This window comes from Argopecten irradians, chromosome 6 (assembly GCF_041381155.1).
Source record: "Argopecten irradians isolate NY chromosome 6, Ai_NY, whole genome shotgun sequence".
Taxonomy (NCBI): domain Eukaryota; kingdom Metazoa; phylum Mollusca; class Bivalvia; order Pectinida; family Pectinidae; genus Argopecten; species Argopecten irradians.
The window spans coordinates 27476682-27492986 of NC_091139.1; the positions used below are offsets into that span (position 1 = coordinate 27476682).

Here is a 16305-nt window from a genome sequence, read left to right on the forward strand (position 1 = left end):
AATTTCCATTCAAATAGAAAATATTCTAAACAATATGACATATGGTTTGAGTCCCTGCCGTTTTATACAGTACAGCTGAAATATGAATTCAGATAGAAACTTTATGTTTTCTTTCTGTTTGACAAAAAAATTATTCAGGGATTCCCAAAATAACTACTTGTTTTTCTTTTAAGTTCAATGGTGAATCACAATTATAACAAAGGGTAAGCATCAATTATTTTATCACATGACTTGGTAACCAAATATCCAAAATGCTTGGCTCGAATCATCAGATATCCCAAAAATAACATTCTATTCAGGATAATATATAATATCCTAAGTCAGCAGATATCTCCTAATACAACACCAGATATCTACTAATACAACACCAGTCACCAGATATCTCCTAATATACACCAGTCACCAGATATCTCCTAATACAACACCAGTCACCAGATATCTCCTAATACAACACCAGTCACCAGATATCTCCTAATACAACACCAGTCACCAGATATCTTCTTATACAACACCAGTCACCAGATATCTTCAAACACAACATCAGTCACCAGATATCTCCTTATACAACACCAGTCACCAGATATCTCCAAACACAACACCAGTCACCAGATATCTCTTAATACAACACCAGTCACCAGATATCACCCAATACAACACCAGTCATCAGCTATCCACAACTAATCCATAGTCACCAGTTATCCCCAAATATATGTTGTTTGATATCCAAAACACAACAGCCACTATATATCACATTGTTGCCCATTAATTAACTATGCATATCTTTCTGCACTCATGCCACATCTTCTGTCACGGTAAACTTGCATATATATATTCTTAACTTTGAGACACATTATTACATCATGATATCATATGTGAATACAACACCAGTCACCAGATATCTCCTTATAATACAACACCAGTAACCAGATATCTCCTAATACAACACCAGTCACTAGAATATCACCTTATACCACAACAGTCACCAGATAATCCAATACAACACCAGTCACCAGATATCTCCTTATACAACACCAGTCACCAGATATCTCCTTATACAACACCAGTCACCAGATATCTCCTAATACAACACATAGTCACAGGTATCTCCTTATACAACACCAGTCACCAGATATCTCCTTATACAACACTAGTCACAGGTATCTCCTAATTACAACACAAGTCACCAGATATCTCCTTATACAACACCAGTAACCAGATATCTCCTAATACAACACCAGTCACTAGATATCTTCTTATACAACACCAGTCACCAGATATCTTCAAACACAAATTCAGTCACCAGATATCTCCTTATACAACACCAGTCACCAGATATCTCCAAACACAACACCAGTCACCAGATATCTCTTAATACAACACCAGTCACCAGATATCACCTAATACAACACCAGTCATCAGCTATCCACATCTAATCCATAGTCACCAAGATATCCCCACATATATTACCACCCCAATATATCACAAGATTTCCCCACATATATAACCAGATATCTCAATATGTCACCAAATATCCCCACATATATAACCAGATATCTCAATATGTCACCAGATATCCCCACATATATAACAAGATATCTCAATATGTCACCAAATATCCCCACATATATTACAAGATTTCCTCACATATATAACAAGATATCTCAATATGTCACAACATATCCCAACAAATATCACCAGATGTCCCAATATGTTATCAGATATCCAAATATGTCACAAGATATTTTGATATGTCACCAGATATCCCCAGATGTATCACCCGATATCCCAAAATAGCACCAGATACCCCCACATATATAACCAGATATCCCATCATGTCTCCAGATATCCCTACATTTATCACCAGATATCCAGAATACACCATAGGCATCAGATTTCCCAAAATATATCATTGCTATGTCACCAGCTATCCCCAAATACATCTTAATCATCAGATATCCCCAAATATACCATTACGAAGTCACGAGATATCCATTAATATATATTAGTCATTAACTATCGCAAAATCTACCATAGTCATCAGATAACCTCAAATATATCATTACTATGTCACGAGCTATCCCTTAATATATCTTAGTCATCAGCTATGATGCCTATCCCACAGTCATTAGATATCCTCATATATATCAGTCACTAGATAACCCAATAAATATCAGTCACCAGATATCCCCACATGTATCACCCGATATCCCAAAATAGCACCAGATACCCCCACATATATAACCTGATATCCCATCATGTCTCCAGATATCCCTACATCATTATCACCAGATATCCAGAATACACCATAGGCATCAGATTTCCCAAAATATATCATTACTATGTCACCAGTTATCCCCAAATACATCTTAATCATCAGATTTCCCCAAATATACCATTACTAAGTCACGAGATATCCATTAATATATCTTAGTCATTAACTATCGCAAAATCTACCATAGTCATCAGATAACACCAAATATATCATTACTTAGTCACGAGCTATCCCTTAATATATCTTAGTCATCAGCTATGATGCCTATCCAACAGTCATTAGATATCCTCATATATATCAGTCACTAGATAACCCAATAAATATCAGTCACCAGATATCCACAGATATATCATAACTTAGTCATCAGATATCCCCATAAATATCAGTCACCAGATATCCCAATAAATATCAGTCACCAGATATCCCCATAAATATCAGTCACCAGATATCCACAGATATATCATAACTTAGTCACCAGATATCCCCATAATTATCAGTCACCAGATATCCCCATAATTATCAGTCACCAGATATCCCCATTTATATCAATAACCAGATATCCCCATAAATATCAGTCACCAGATAACCCCATAAATATCAGTCACCAGATATCCCCATAAATATCAGTCACCAGATATCCCCAAATACCAGATATCCTCCATTTATATATCAATAACAGATATCCCCATAAATATCAGTCACCAGATAACCCCATAAATATCAGTCACCAGAATATCCCCATATAATCAAGTAACCAGATATCCCCATTTATATCATATGTCACCAGATATCCCCATAAATTATCACCAGATATCCCCATAAATATCATCACCAGATACCCACCACATATATAACCAGATACCCTATCATGTCTCCAGATATCCCTACATTTATCACCAGATATCCAGAATACACCATAGGCATCAGATTTCCCAAAATATATCATTGCTATGTCACCAGCTATCCCCAAATACATCTTAATCATCAGATATCCCCAAATATATCATAACTTCAGTCACCAGATATCCCCATAAATATCATTCACCAGATATCCCAATAAATATCAGTCACCAGATATCCCATAAATATCAGTCACCAGATATCCACAGATATATCATAACTTAGTCATCAGATATCCCCATAATTATCAGTCACCAGATATCGCCATAATTATCAGTCACCAGATATCCCCATTTATATCAATAACCAGATATCCCAATAAATATCAGTCACCAGATATCCCCATAAATATCAGTCACCAGATATCCACAGATATATCATAACTTAGTCACCAGATATCCCCATAATTATCAGTCACCAGATATCCCCATAATTATCAGTCACCAGATATCCCCATTTATATCAATAACCAGATATCCCCATAAATATCAGTCACCAGATAACCCCATAAATATCAGTCACCAGATATCCCCATAAATATCAGTCACCAGATATCCCCATTTATATCAATAACCAGATATCTCCATTTATATCAATAACCAGATATCCCCATAAATATCAGTCACCAGATAACCCCATAAATATCAGTCACCAGATATCCACAGATATATCATAACTTAGTCACCAGATATCCCCATAAATATCAGTAACCAGATATCCCCATTTATATGAATAACCAGATATATCCATATATATCAGTCACCAGATAACCCCATAAATATCAGTTACCAGATATCCCCATAAACATCAGTCACCAGATATCATCCAATCATTACTAAGTCACCAGATATCCTCAAATTTATGTTGTATGATATTTAAAATACAAGTCACTATAAATTCATTTTGTTGCCCACATCCATCAAATTAATAAACTATGCATCTTAATTGATTTAGTTCATACTTCTTATTATAATGCTTGTAATATTTCATAAATCATTCATATACATAATTATTTTAACTAGTAGTACATCATTGTTCTCAAGTATCAATTCGTAGTGACAGACATGTCAATGTGCCGAGTCATAAGTGATACTGTTAATTTATACATGTAGTTAGCAGGCTAAATACAGATTTATCACCAAATATCAGATATAATTCCAGTTACCAGATATCCATACAAGTCCCCTAATATCATCCACATTTAGGTTAGAATAAATTATATTACCTAAATCATACATATTATACAAATTTTGTTTACAATACTTCACTGGGTATTTTTTTAAATGTTAATCTGTACTGATAGGTCAATCTCCATAGAGTGACAGGTCAAAGTGTTGAGTCTAATTAGTGATGCTGTTAATTAGATATATAAGCCGGATTAATCATTGTTGTAGACCATGTTCAACAAAAACACAGTCATCAAAGCCAGACAAATTAATGTACATATGCATTGTAAGGATTATTTATTGTCACATGGGGAATAGTGTTAATACATTTACTGGTTCTCTCACTGACAGAATTAGTCCACATAAATCATATTTCGGCCGATAAATCTTGCATAAACAGTATCAAGTAGGCATTTCCGGGAAAGTGTGAATAAACATGTTCAGGATCAATGGAAACTTATCTTGAGTTAATAGCAATGACAAAATCAAACCACAAATAAGTTTAAAAAAAATTTTTTAACATTTTTTCAATAACATAGTTATTTCACTATTCTACACAGCTCTTCAGCTTAAATGCTGATTTAGTGTATATATGTAAACAGGATTTTTTGAAAAGAAAAGAAAATATTGAAATAGGGAAAACTACTTCTCAATAACATGTTTTTCTTCCCTAAAAAATTTGATATTAGAATAAAATACATGATGGCCTACAAGTGTTTTTGTGCACATTGAGCAGGAAACATACCTTATATCACACCTGGAGATCATTCTAATAAACAGAGTCAATATTTGCCTCTCAACAAATAATCAATACTTTCATATCATACTTACACTGAATGTTACCGAAAATATTTGAATATTATGAAAATTAATAAATTATTCAACACTTACTGATTCCAGTGAACATGTGGCTTCATTTTCATAGAATTGACCGTATGTATGTGTGTCGTGTGTGTCGTGGGATGGTCGCGCACATATACACTGCACCGTAAGGGCAGATCACTGCTGTGTGAAGGCTAAGATGTACGAGTAATCAGCTGATCGCTGGAACACCTGTGTCATGTATTTTTGTCACTATGACCACAATGGGGAGGGGGAGTGGTAGGGGGGTGACGTAGTACGTGGAGAGGAGAAGGTGACGTCAGAAAAACCTACTGCTGACAGAGCGATAATTGTGTATTAGGTCTAAGAACTGGTGTCCTCATCAAATACAGCTATGTAACAAACAATAATTACATATTCATATCTTGTATCAGGGCTAAAAAAGCATAGTCATTAACTTCATCAGAAGTGTTGTTTGTATATATGAAGAAGGTATGGCCACTGACTTATGTAAACTTGATGGACGCCTGGAAAAACAGAGGGTGCTAACTCATCAAGTTTTACATTTTGACAGGTAGCGGATTTAATAAAATCAAAGGTTTATTTTTGAGAGCCTAAATTAGTAAGAGACAAACAAACACTTCCATACAAAATTTCATAAAATCTTATCATTTTTATAACATTAATGTTTTTTTGGCTTGGTCTGACTTTTTAAATGTTAACAGGACATTTTCATGTAACATATTGACAGTTTTATTGTAACAGAATTCAATAAAATTCAATAAGTTTAAAAATAAGTCTTGTTTATAAATATGACGCAAACATCTGACAATACCACACGATGCCCATTGCCTATGGATATTGTATATGTATGTGTAAAGGCTGTGACACAATGATGCACAGGAACCACTCCAAATGGATTACTACAGAGTGCAACAGACAAGTGTAATACATTAAAGATCAAAGAACTGCACAGATAGTAACTCTGGGGCAGTGTGAAGAACACTTCTTTCCTCCATTTTCATTTTTTGTACACGATTCAATTACGTCAGCAGTTTAGTCAAATTTTAAAAATGCTCTATACCTATCAACAAATTTTCTACCGTAGAAAATCTAAAAAGTGCACCAGCCCTAAAAGGCAGTTTGAGTTTCTTTAATTAAATCTTATTAATTAAAGCTCAAGCATTTACTATTCATTTAAGTTTTTAACTATTTAATATATGCATTTTTTAATTTTCACAAAACATCTCCATGTGCATGATTTATCACTCAAGTCTCTTGTAGGTTCACGTACTAAATAAAACTATATTCAACCAAATAAACGCCCCTGTCTCTCTTTCTCAAGCTCATTTACCTTAAATTAAATTTTTTATGAACTTTAGTTTCTTTGTTTCACAAATTGATTTTGTGGCTCACTTTGTGCAATTATTTTGTCCAAGGCAAATTTAACTGACCAATCTTCAGACTGTATATAAACCATACCCTGTGCTCGTAAACGCAAGTGTACGTATGAAATGTTATTCCGAATTTGCATATTACAGAGTTATCTGCACTTGCGGGTAGGTATTGATTGTGACGTCATGTGTTTGTGAGCGTAACATCATAGGTTTCAAAGAAAATGAAGTGAATTTCGCTCACAAAATAATGACGTAACAAACGATACCTTACCAAGGGAGCTAATTCTGTAATATGCAAAGACGGAATAAGATAAAATACACAAAATTATATATGATAAATGGACGATTTGATTGACAGCTGGCCATCAATTAATTATTTGCAATAAATGTTTTTTTCTATTTTCGGATTTTTTAAAAAGTGCTCAATTTGCTTATTGGTTTAAATATGGTTTGGTAATCTTCATTTCTTGTTGTTTACAGGTGAAAATCCTGAAGATTCATTAGGACTAAAGATTCTAAATATAAGCTTTGTTTCAACCTATGGCACCTATAATGGATGACATTAAAAATGAAATGTAGCAAGCGACTGTTTGAGGTTAATCATGGTCTGGTGGTGATATAAAGTAGAAACCCATCCATGGCTTTCTCTAGCACTTTTCAAGCATGCTACAAAATTGTATTATGTACTATTCCATGAGAATTTAACATTTTCCTCTTTGTACAAGCACAGGACATGAAAAATCTCAGACATTAATGCTTTAAACAGATTGAGAATGGGATTTGTTGAATCCGAAGTGTCTGCATGATATTTGTATTGATCCAGTTAAAACTGTTTCTGATGCATTCTGGTATTATATGATCACTATATCCCTCAACCTCATGTTGCCAGATACTAAGCATAGATCAGTGGGTTTTTTTCTCCGGGTACTCTGGCTTTCTTCACTTTCTAAACATGGAATATCCTTAAATGACCCTGGCTATTGATAGGACATTAAGCAAAACAAAACCAAATGATTGCAAATTCGAGAATAGCTTGCAATTGTATATATCAAAGAAACACAATTTAACAAAGCATGACAATTTATTGACTCGTGCCCTATTTGGGCCTCAAACTCACGATCTACCGCACCCAATCGCCTAGCCAAACATACCTGCTCCTTCTACCACTGTGCCACATCCACATCCACATCCCCAAAAAAGGGTGTTCTAATTGTATATATATATACAGTAAAACTTGACTTTAAAGACCACCCAGAGGGAAATTGGTCTTAGTAGTCAGATGGTCTTTATACACAGGTTGAATTGTGTTGAAATAAGTCAATAGAGAATCTAGAAAAGTGGTCTTATTAAGGAGGTGGTCTTTATACAAAGATCAAATTATTTTGAAACTGGTCATTAGGACCCTAGAAGAGTATTCTGATTAAGCAGGTAGTTTTTATATAGAAGTGGTCACTAAGGCAGGTTTGACTATATACTGAGTAAAATCTATCATAGCAACCTATGTATAAAGACCACCTGCTTAATATGAACACTTTTATAGGGTCCCAAATACAACACAATTAAACCTGTGTATAAAGACCACCTGCTTAATATGAACACTTTTATAGGGTCCTAAATACAACAAGATTAAACCTGTGTATAAAGACCACCTGCTTAATATGAACACTTTTATAGGGTCCCAAATACAACACAATTAAACCTGTGTATAAAGACCACCTGCTTAATATGAACACTTTTATAGGGTCCCAAATACAACACAATTAAACCTGTGTATAAAGACCACCTGCTTAATATGAACACTATTATAGGGTCCGAAATACAACAAGATTAAACCTGTGTATAAAGACCACCTGGCTATAAAGACAATTTATCTCTGTTCTTTGAGTGGTCACTATAGACAGGTTTGACTGACTAATATCTATTGTCAGGTACTGCTTAAGCTTGGAGGTTGGTGTTTTATCTCTAAGAACTCTGATTTTCTATGACAAAATCTGACATGTCATTGAATGACACTGCATTAACTCATTCATCCCTGAAGATATATTTGAACCCAGTTCAGTTATTTGAATAGTTCATTATGAATTTTGAGGGGTAAATGGAGGTTAACTTAACCAAACCAAACCTAGCTTCTTCCACGGAAGTCTGTCAACAGTACTGAACAACCTGTTTGGATGGTCTTATTGCAGCCCCCCTGATACACCATCACAACTGAACATGCTGGTATCATCAGTCAGGGTAATTAAGGTTGAAAGTTACCCACATTGACTTGTTATACAGGAAGGTGTTGGCCCATACAACAGGTAGCAGATTATATAGACCTGACCTAGTCAGTACAGCGACTATGTCAGTACCACAACTGTGTTGGTACTAATGTCACTTTGTCAGGACTAATGTATCCTGCCCGCCCATCACTGCTGTTTTATAATAAACAGGTTGTTGACTGTCCTTGGACTAGTGGGTTATATAAGCCAAGAATGTGCCAGACTGTCAAGAAGCGTAAATACTTTGGTACACTACCTATAGGTCTAACCTTGATGAGCGACAGCTTCAACTAAAGTTCCTGAAATCAAGGGATTACTTTAGATTAAGCGAAAATCAGATTATATTGTAAAGAAAAGTTTTAAAATTATGAATACCTGTCCTAGAGAGAACTTTATTGAAGAATTTCTTTAAGTAATTTCATAAAGTTTTTATTGATGAATTTCCCTAGGTAATTTCATAAAGTAATAGAAATTTGAAATGTAAGTGTTGTTTAACAAAAGCCAATTGTGCCTGCTATTCTCATCTATTTTGCTGTGCTTCTTGGCAACTGAAATGAATGTAAAATATTTCAATGCATAGTGGACTTTACATAGACGATGCATTCACTGTCATGTATTTGAATACATTTGGGAAGTCTGCTATCATTGCAGGGTGCATAAAGAATATTAGATTTCCAGTTGACTGTTATTGTGGAGTTTGTTACACCTGTTTAAGTATTAATTGACCCTATGGTCTGAATGGGGAGGTGGTGATGTTGTGCTGAAGGTCATTCCAAATTATTTTCACCCAGGTATGCTCCAGACTCAATATCAGATCTGTAATTCATAATTCAGAAGAAAAAATGTTAAGAGATGTAAACTTTGCTGTTATTTGTGACACTGAAAACTAGTTCATTGTCATCCCACTGGTCAAGCTTAATAGCATGCAGTGTTTCATCCTGCAGTGTTTCATCCCAGCACAATACTAATGAAATATGAGGTCTCTATCATATCAAAGAGCAGATATTTTAATGATTTATGCATATATGATCACTGTGATCAACGGAATGAAGCTTCAGATACCCTAGCTATCAGCTTGCTAACAAAATAAGACATGAAAGTGTCTTACATTTTGACTTGGCCAATCACAGATGATTAATTGGCCAATCACAGATGATGCTAATTGGCCAATCACAGATGATGCTAATTGGCCAATCACAGATGATGCTAATTGGCCAATCACAGATGATGCATGTTGTAAACAGTAATGTTACAGTATGATTGAATCTCAGATGATGCTAATTGGCCAATCACAGATGATGCTAATTGGCCAATCACAGATGATCAATCACCAGTCATGTTGTAAACATTTTATGTAAGTCGTCATCGCCATATTTTCTGAAATCTCCTATAAATGATCAGATTGATTCACGATTCTGGTGCAAGGTCTCTAGACTCAGACACCAACAATCTCCATTTTGTTGATGACACACTGTTTGTCTCTTCACCTGCCAAACATTATGATATATAATAACCAGATTTATTATATACCAACGCCCCTTTTATCTCATCTTACTGGTATCTGTAGTAATTAGGAATGCCAGTAAGACAAAGCATGGTTAATTAATCCAGCACCAGCAAGGCAGCAAAAGACACTTCAATAGTAGTCAGTGATGATATCAAACTTGTTTGTTTGTTGGATATATTGTTACAATAAGGATCAAATCTCTTTTACAAAGGGCAGCGTCGCCACAGTGCAGGGTTAATGTGTCTCTTTGCACATGTAGTAACCTGAGCATATAGGTACATATGTACCCAATTATGATGACAAAAAGAGAGTAAATTGTCTCATAAAAGTATTGACTTCATGATAACACGGCAAAGACCAGGCTGTTTCTCACCTATTTCCGAGAAGCACTTATTGTCACAGGTAGGTAATATCTACAAAGCTGACGAAAGAGATACAAATTAAATATGTCTATAAAAAATGTTTTAGCCTTTTATATTTTCACTTTAGGCACAAGATCAAAAGTTGTGTTTTGCCATGTAACAGGAAATGTTTTTTTTTTTCATTTGACATCAGTAAGGTATTGCTAGCTAAAGCAAAAACTGTTTTGAGTTACCTGTATGTACAAAATGCTAAAATATACAGGGGATTTTCTAAGCCATTAGAATAAATACAATACAGTTGTACACTAAAATATACAAGGGATTTTCCAAGCTTGACACAACATCTGCTGATATTGATTCATACCATAGTCGCACATATTAAAACAATCAATTTCTTCACAGAAATATTATTCTTCATTTCTTTATCTTATCCAGCGGTTGTCAGGAAAGTACAAAACAAAATATGATCAATAACAGTCAAATCAAATATCTGGAGCTAGACCAGTTGATCAACATACAGGGAAAATAACAAATAGCTGTCAGATGTCATTGATCCTAATCTCATGGAATCAAATTTCAGGTTTTCATTTCAAGGAGCAAAATTTGTGGGTTTTATGAGATTAAATGTAATAAAGTTTGAGCATGATATTAAAAACTAATGTATTTCATAATGAGTCATAGCAAATAATAGAAATAAATATTGGAAAATTACATTGAAGGTCTGTTATGCAAGAATTTATTTTCCTGAAAGATATTCTATTTATTTTCCTGAAATTTATTCATTTTTTTACCTGACAGATATTCTATTTATTTTGAAAGTTATTCTATTAGAAATTTATTCTATTTATTTTGATATTCTATTTATTTTGAAAGATATTCTATTTATTTTGAAAAATATTCTATTTATTTTCCTGACATACATTCTATTAACTGTGTCATACATTCTATTAATTTTTCTGAAAGATATTCTATTCATTTTGAAAGATATTCTTTATATTTTCCTGAAAGATATTCTAGATATTTTTTTCTGAAAGATATTCTATTTATTTTGAAAGATATTCTATCTATATACCTAAAAGATATTCTATTCATTTTCCTAAAAGATATTCTATAACTTACATATGTTTCATTTTTCAGATCTGACACAAATTTTGAAAAATCAATATGAATATGTTCTTTCTTTAAAAGATATAAATCAATAATTGCAGAATTTTAAAATCAATCATCTTACCTTGATAGAAATGCACAAGTTTATAGAAATTATCAAATGTGAATGAGAGACGATAGGTCCAGCCAGTAGAATGACTTGGGTATATCTGTACGGATTTGTCCTAAGCGTGTCCCCTTATCTTCATTGACTAAGGGAGCTAATCTATCCCCTATAATGCTGACACACCTGATAAGGACATACGTACCCCTTACACTATCACTGGGTCTGGCTAGGTCTCATGGTCTCATGAAAAGACAAAGTGTGCCATGCTCCTATTCTGATATTAGCATCACATTACTGTGATGTTACCTGCCCTCAACCATTTGAGTCATTTTGCTCAATATGCAATCTTTACATTTTTATATTTGTAGCATGATCATTTCACATTGTCTCAATCACACCAAAATAATTTTGCTAACCATGCCATATTTCAATTTTTGATATCTGTATACAAATGCTACAATCATTTTAGGTCATTTTATGATAAAAAATAATTCTGCAATGCACTATTATTGTTCATTCTAATTGTTTGAATAGAAACATTTCTAACTGTTTTAAAATCTGAAAGGAATCCATTATATAGCCAATTTCTAAGAGAAAGCTTCTTTTGTCTCAATCATGTTTATAAAATATACAGCTATGGTGACAGTAGAAATATTGATCTATTCCTATTGTAACATCAGCACGCTGGGAAATGTTTTCACAATATACTTAGAATTCCACAAATATCATATGACTGATTTTCCAGGACATGATGGCAGTATATCACTCAAGTTTCTTTTCAGAACAAATGGCGACTGTGGAAATGACTAGAACCCATTTTTATTCTTACTAACCTTCAAAACTTTTGAAATTTTACTTAACTTCTGTAATGCATTTTGAGCTAAAGAATTGATGCATGTATATATTAAACTGGGTGCTAACAGTTCATTTTACTTGTGCAATTATGCAGGTTCAATGTATTTTGTTTGCCAAAAGTATGAGATATGCAAGCCTGAATTCTAAAACCTATTATGTAACTTGGAAATTCCCATGTCAGAATCTGGGACTGCCAATATCACAAATCCCTACAGTCAGTTTATATCCCAAACAAATCCAGAGAAAGTTAAAAAGTTGGTCAAGAGAGGCAATTCACAACCTATACAGCTACTACTGGTCAGTAATAGAAAGATCAAACAGACTGCGGTATCGAAACGAAAAATATTTACAACATCTAATTTTAACTTTAATCTCGGTTTAGATATAAAAGACCCATGATAGGTATCAGATCTAAACTGCCCACTAAATCACACCTATATCAATGATTCCATGTACAGGTAGATAGATTTGTCTATTACTCGTCCTATCTTGCTCTTTCCTTTAATAGCATTAACACTCTGATCACCCTAATCAATCTTTCTACCAACATTATTTGCTTTTCTACAATGCAGAGTTGAGTGTTATCTCCCCCTGTCAGGCCTTATCTCGATGCTATATGTTGCAGTAATTGCAGCAAAGGTCAGCGAGAAGTGCCTACCAACACTGGTATGACACATGTAAAGCTAAATATTGTGATACTCTCACTGCTTACAAAAGACTTTCTCAAGGTCACCATACACTTTGATGTTTCAGATATGCAGATCTAGGTCCCATACACCTTGATATTTTAGATATGCAGATCTAGGTCACAATATGCCTTAATTAATTTTGATACTGATAAAGACATTGGAAAATTATGAAAGATTTATTTACATTAGGAATTACCGCAATAACTTATCATGATACTTTTTATCATGTATGAAATAAAATTCTAAAATCTATTGCAAGTATATATGTCAAAGGTCACAACATCTTCCAACTATAAGCTGAAAAAAATATAAGTTAAAAGCTGATGACTACTTTCTTATTCATTTTCATGGTCATAACAAGTTTTGTATAAAACATCACAAGATGCAGATGTGTTGTCAGCAAACATCCTTTTAGATTCCTTAAACTAGAAAAAGTGCAAGAACATGGCAATCCAAATACATGTATTCATGGAATTCAATAGAAAAGACCATACACTTTGAGTAAATGAGCATCTCATGAAGTTTGAGCTTGACTAGAAAACTGGAAATATTTTACAGAAATAAAATTTCACTTTTCAGTAGCAGTGGCCTTGAACTTTCGACTTTCACACAACATAATTATCCCAAGCAAGCACTTTAGACCTTACAAGCAGTCCCATGGTAAGAAGTAGATTCATATTACATATCAAACTTCATGGTAGATTTCTTCAAATGTACAAGTCATGGTACAACTGTTCATTTCATTACATAGTCATATGAGTTTCTTATCAACTCTCAGCAACCTTGACTGCCTTTTATCAAAATGCCTAAACGATTTACTGCATATCAATGATATGACAAGATGATCTTTATTTTAAATGTCATGACAACCAAACATGTTTATAACTGTAAAATTCGAGATATAAATGTCACATAAAAATTTCCTAAAATCCATAAAATCTGTAATGGATTCCGTCTACCTGGAAACGATAAGTCACCAAGGACAAGCCATGTCGTAGCTAAATGTCAATGATATATTTGATTTCAACTTTCTTTGTTTTATGTTCAACTTTTCTGATCTGTTATACTCTTTCTACCAACCTAGACACATAAATTTTACTCTGTTGTTGAAAGTTGAAAGAAACCTGGGTTGTTAAGTGCTTTAGACCAAGATAATTGGTATGGGGTACCGTAGTAAATTTGCTTGTCTTTAAATTTTGGATCATTTTGGAGTTTTAGCCCCATCTATGGAATATCTATTTTAGACTTCAATTAGTCGACACCAAAGTTTAAAATTTAAGTTTAACCTGTCTAAGAAGCTGAAAATGACAAAGAAATTGGTCTGTATAGCCAAGTGGTCTTTATATAAAGCATGACTTTGCATCAAGAAAAAATAGGTAAACATTTGACAAAAGTGGTTAAACTCTCCAAATCTATTATAAGTTTTTTTGTGTTTTTTTTTTCATTATTTAAGGCATCATTTACGACCTCAATAATTTCAGATTTCAAGACAATAATAACTGAATTCAACTAAATTAGTGGAAAATCCCATGTCTGCTTTATACAGGTAAAATGGTGTTGAACTTGACCAATAGGGACTCCAAAAACTTAACACCAAGGATTCCAGATTGTTTCTGATGGCTATTTTAGTACACCAACCTTCATCAAAGAAAATAAGACAGGTATTTCCAAAACAGAGATTCACTGTACAGTTCACAATATTATGTCATGACAACATTAGTATGTTATTACCTGATGTATACAACTAACCAATCAGCACAATGATCAAAAGAAAAGTTATCATAATGTGTAAATGGAAAGGTTTGAGAACTGTGGAAAAAAAACCAGTCTAGGATGGCTAAAAAAGTCAATTAATTTCTGATCAAGAAAAACATTGACCAAATTATTCAGTACTTAGTAAATGCTCAACAGAAATAAAACTTTCAAAATCACAAACCTCCAACAGATGCTTCGTCCTATCCAAGATTTTAATGCAAATATGTTAAAAACATAAAAGCCCTCGCTCGCATGTGAAATGACACGACAGGACAGACATGGGAAACCTACACATGCACATATTGTGTACATGATGTGCATGTACTGCCAAATTAAATGGCTGAGGCATAATTAAATCTCTCCTGGCAGGTAAATTGCTTTTGTTCTTTTCGTCTTCCATAAGAATGTCAGAAAAGAGCACAATGGAAACTGTATTGAAAAAGGTTCAAATACTTGAAGGTGGCAGTGTCTTTAAAATATTGATAATTGTAAGCATCTGTAGAATAAAAGTGTTAAACTATGCAGACGAAAAGATGCATGAATCAGTGGAGTTGGAGTTGAAGCTGAATTAAATGTGTTTTACACGTAACAATTACACAATCACTTTATGAGTATTGAAAAACTGACCTTATTTATCAATCTCTGTCAGCTCCTCCAAGACAGGTATAATCCCTGATAACTAGAAAAAACGATTCCCACCGGTAATCCAATAACACCAGGGTATTTCCACAGATCCCACAGGTACGGTAGTCTCTCAATGTGTTTTACGGTTGGTGTTATCTAAAAACTTGAGTTTGCTCTGTTTACCTACGTACTGACAAAGATAAATTTTAGGGTCAATTACTTTAGTATGTCCGACACCGTCAATCATAAAGTCTTATCAATTTGTTACAGAATTGCCAACTCCTTTCCTAAAGCAGTTGTAAAGATCTAGTGTGTCCTAGTTTGCAAATGAACTTGAGTTACGTGTAAAGATAAGCAGAGTCATTTCTTGAAATCGGAAACACAAGTTCAGAAAATAAGCTTTCTTTATAACTTATCATAAGAATTTGGATTGATTAATATTTCAAAATGCTTTTCGGATTTCCGTAAAGGAATCATAAAAA

The 16305-nt window shown here is 33.8% G+C and overlaps 1 protein-coding gene across 4 annotated transcripts in view; it reads right to left on the reverse strand.

The window, feature by feature from the left end:
• LOC138325502 (solute carrier family 4 member 11-like) overlaps positions 1-16305 on the reverse strand; it is a 110079-nt gene that overhangs the window by 86554 nt on the left and 7220 nt on the right. The window contains exon 1 of one of the 4 annotated variants that reach the window (XM_069271200.1): positions 15827-15936. The exons of 1 other annotated variant lie outside the window; for it this stretch is intronic. Coding sequence is in view for 1 of the 3 variants with exons in the window: in XM_069271197.1 (XP_069127298.1) it covers positions 5230-5261 (32 nt within the window). In the remaining 2 variants the exon portion in view is untranslated. Of the gene's footprint in view, positions 1-5229; positions 5514-11918; positions 12024-15826; positions 15937-16305 lie in introns of those variants that run through there. 2 more of the 4 variants (XM_069271198.1, XM_069271197.1) reach the window with 2 other exon arrangements.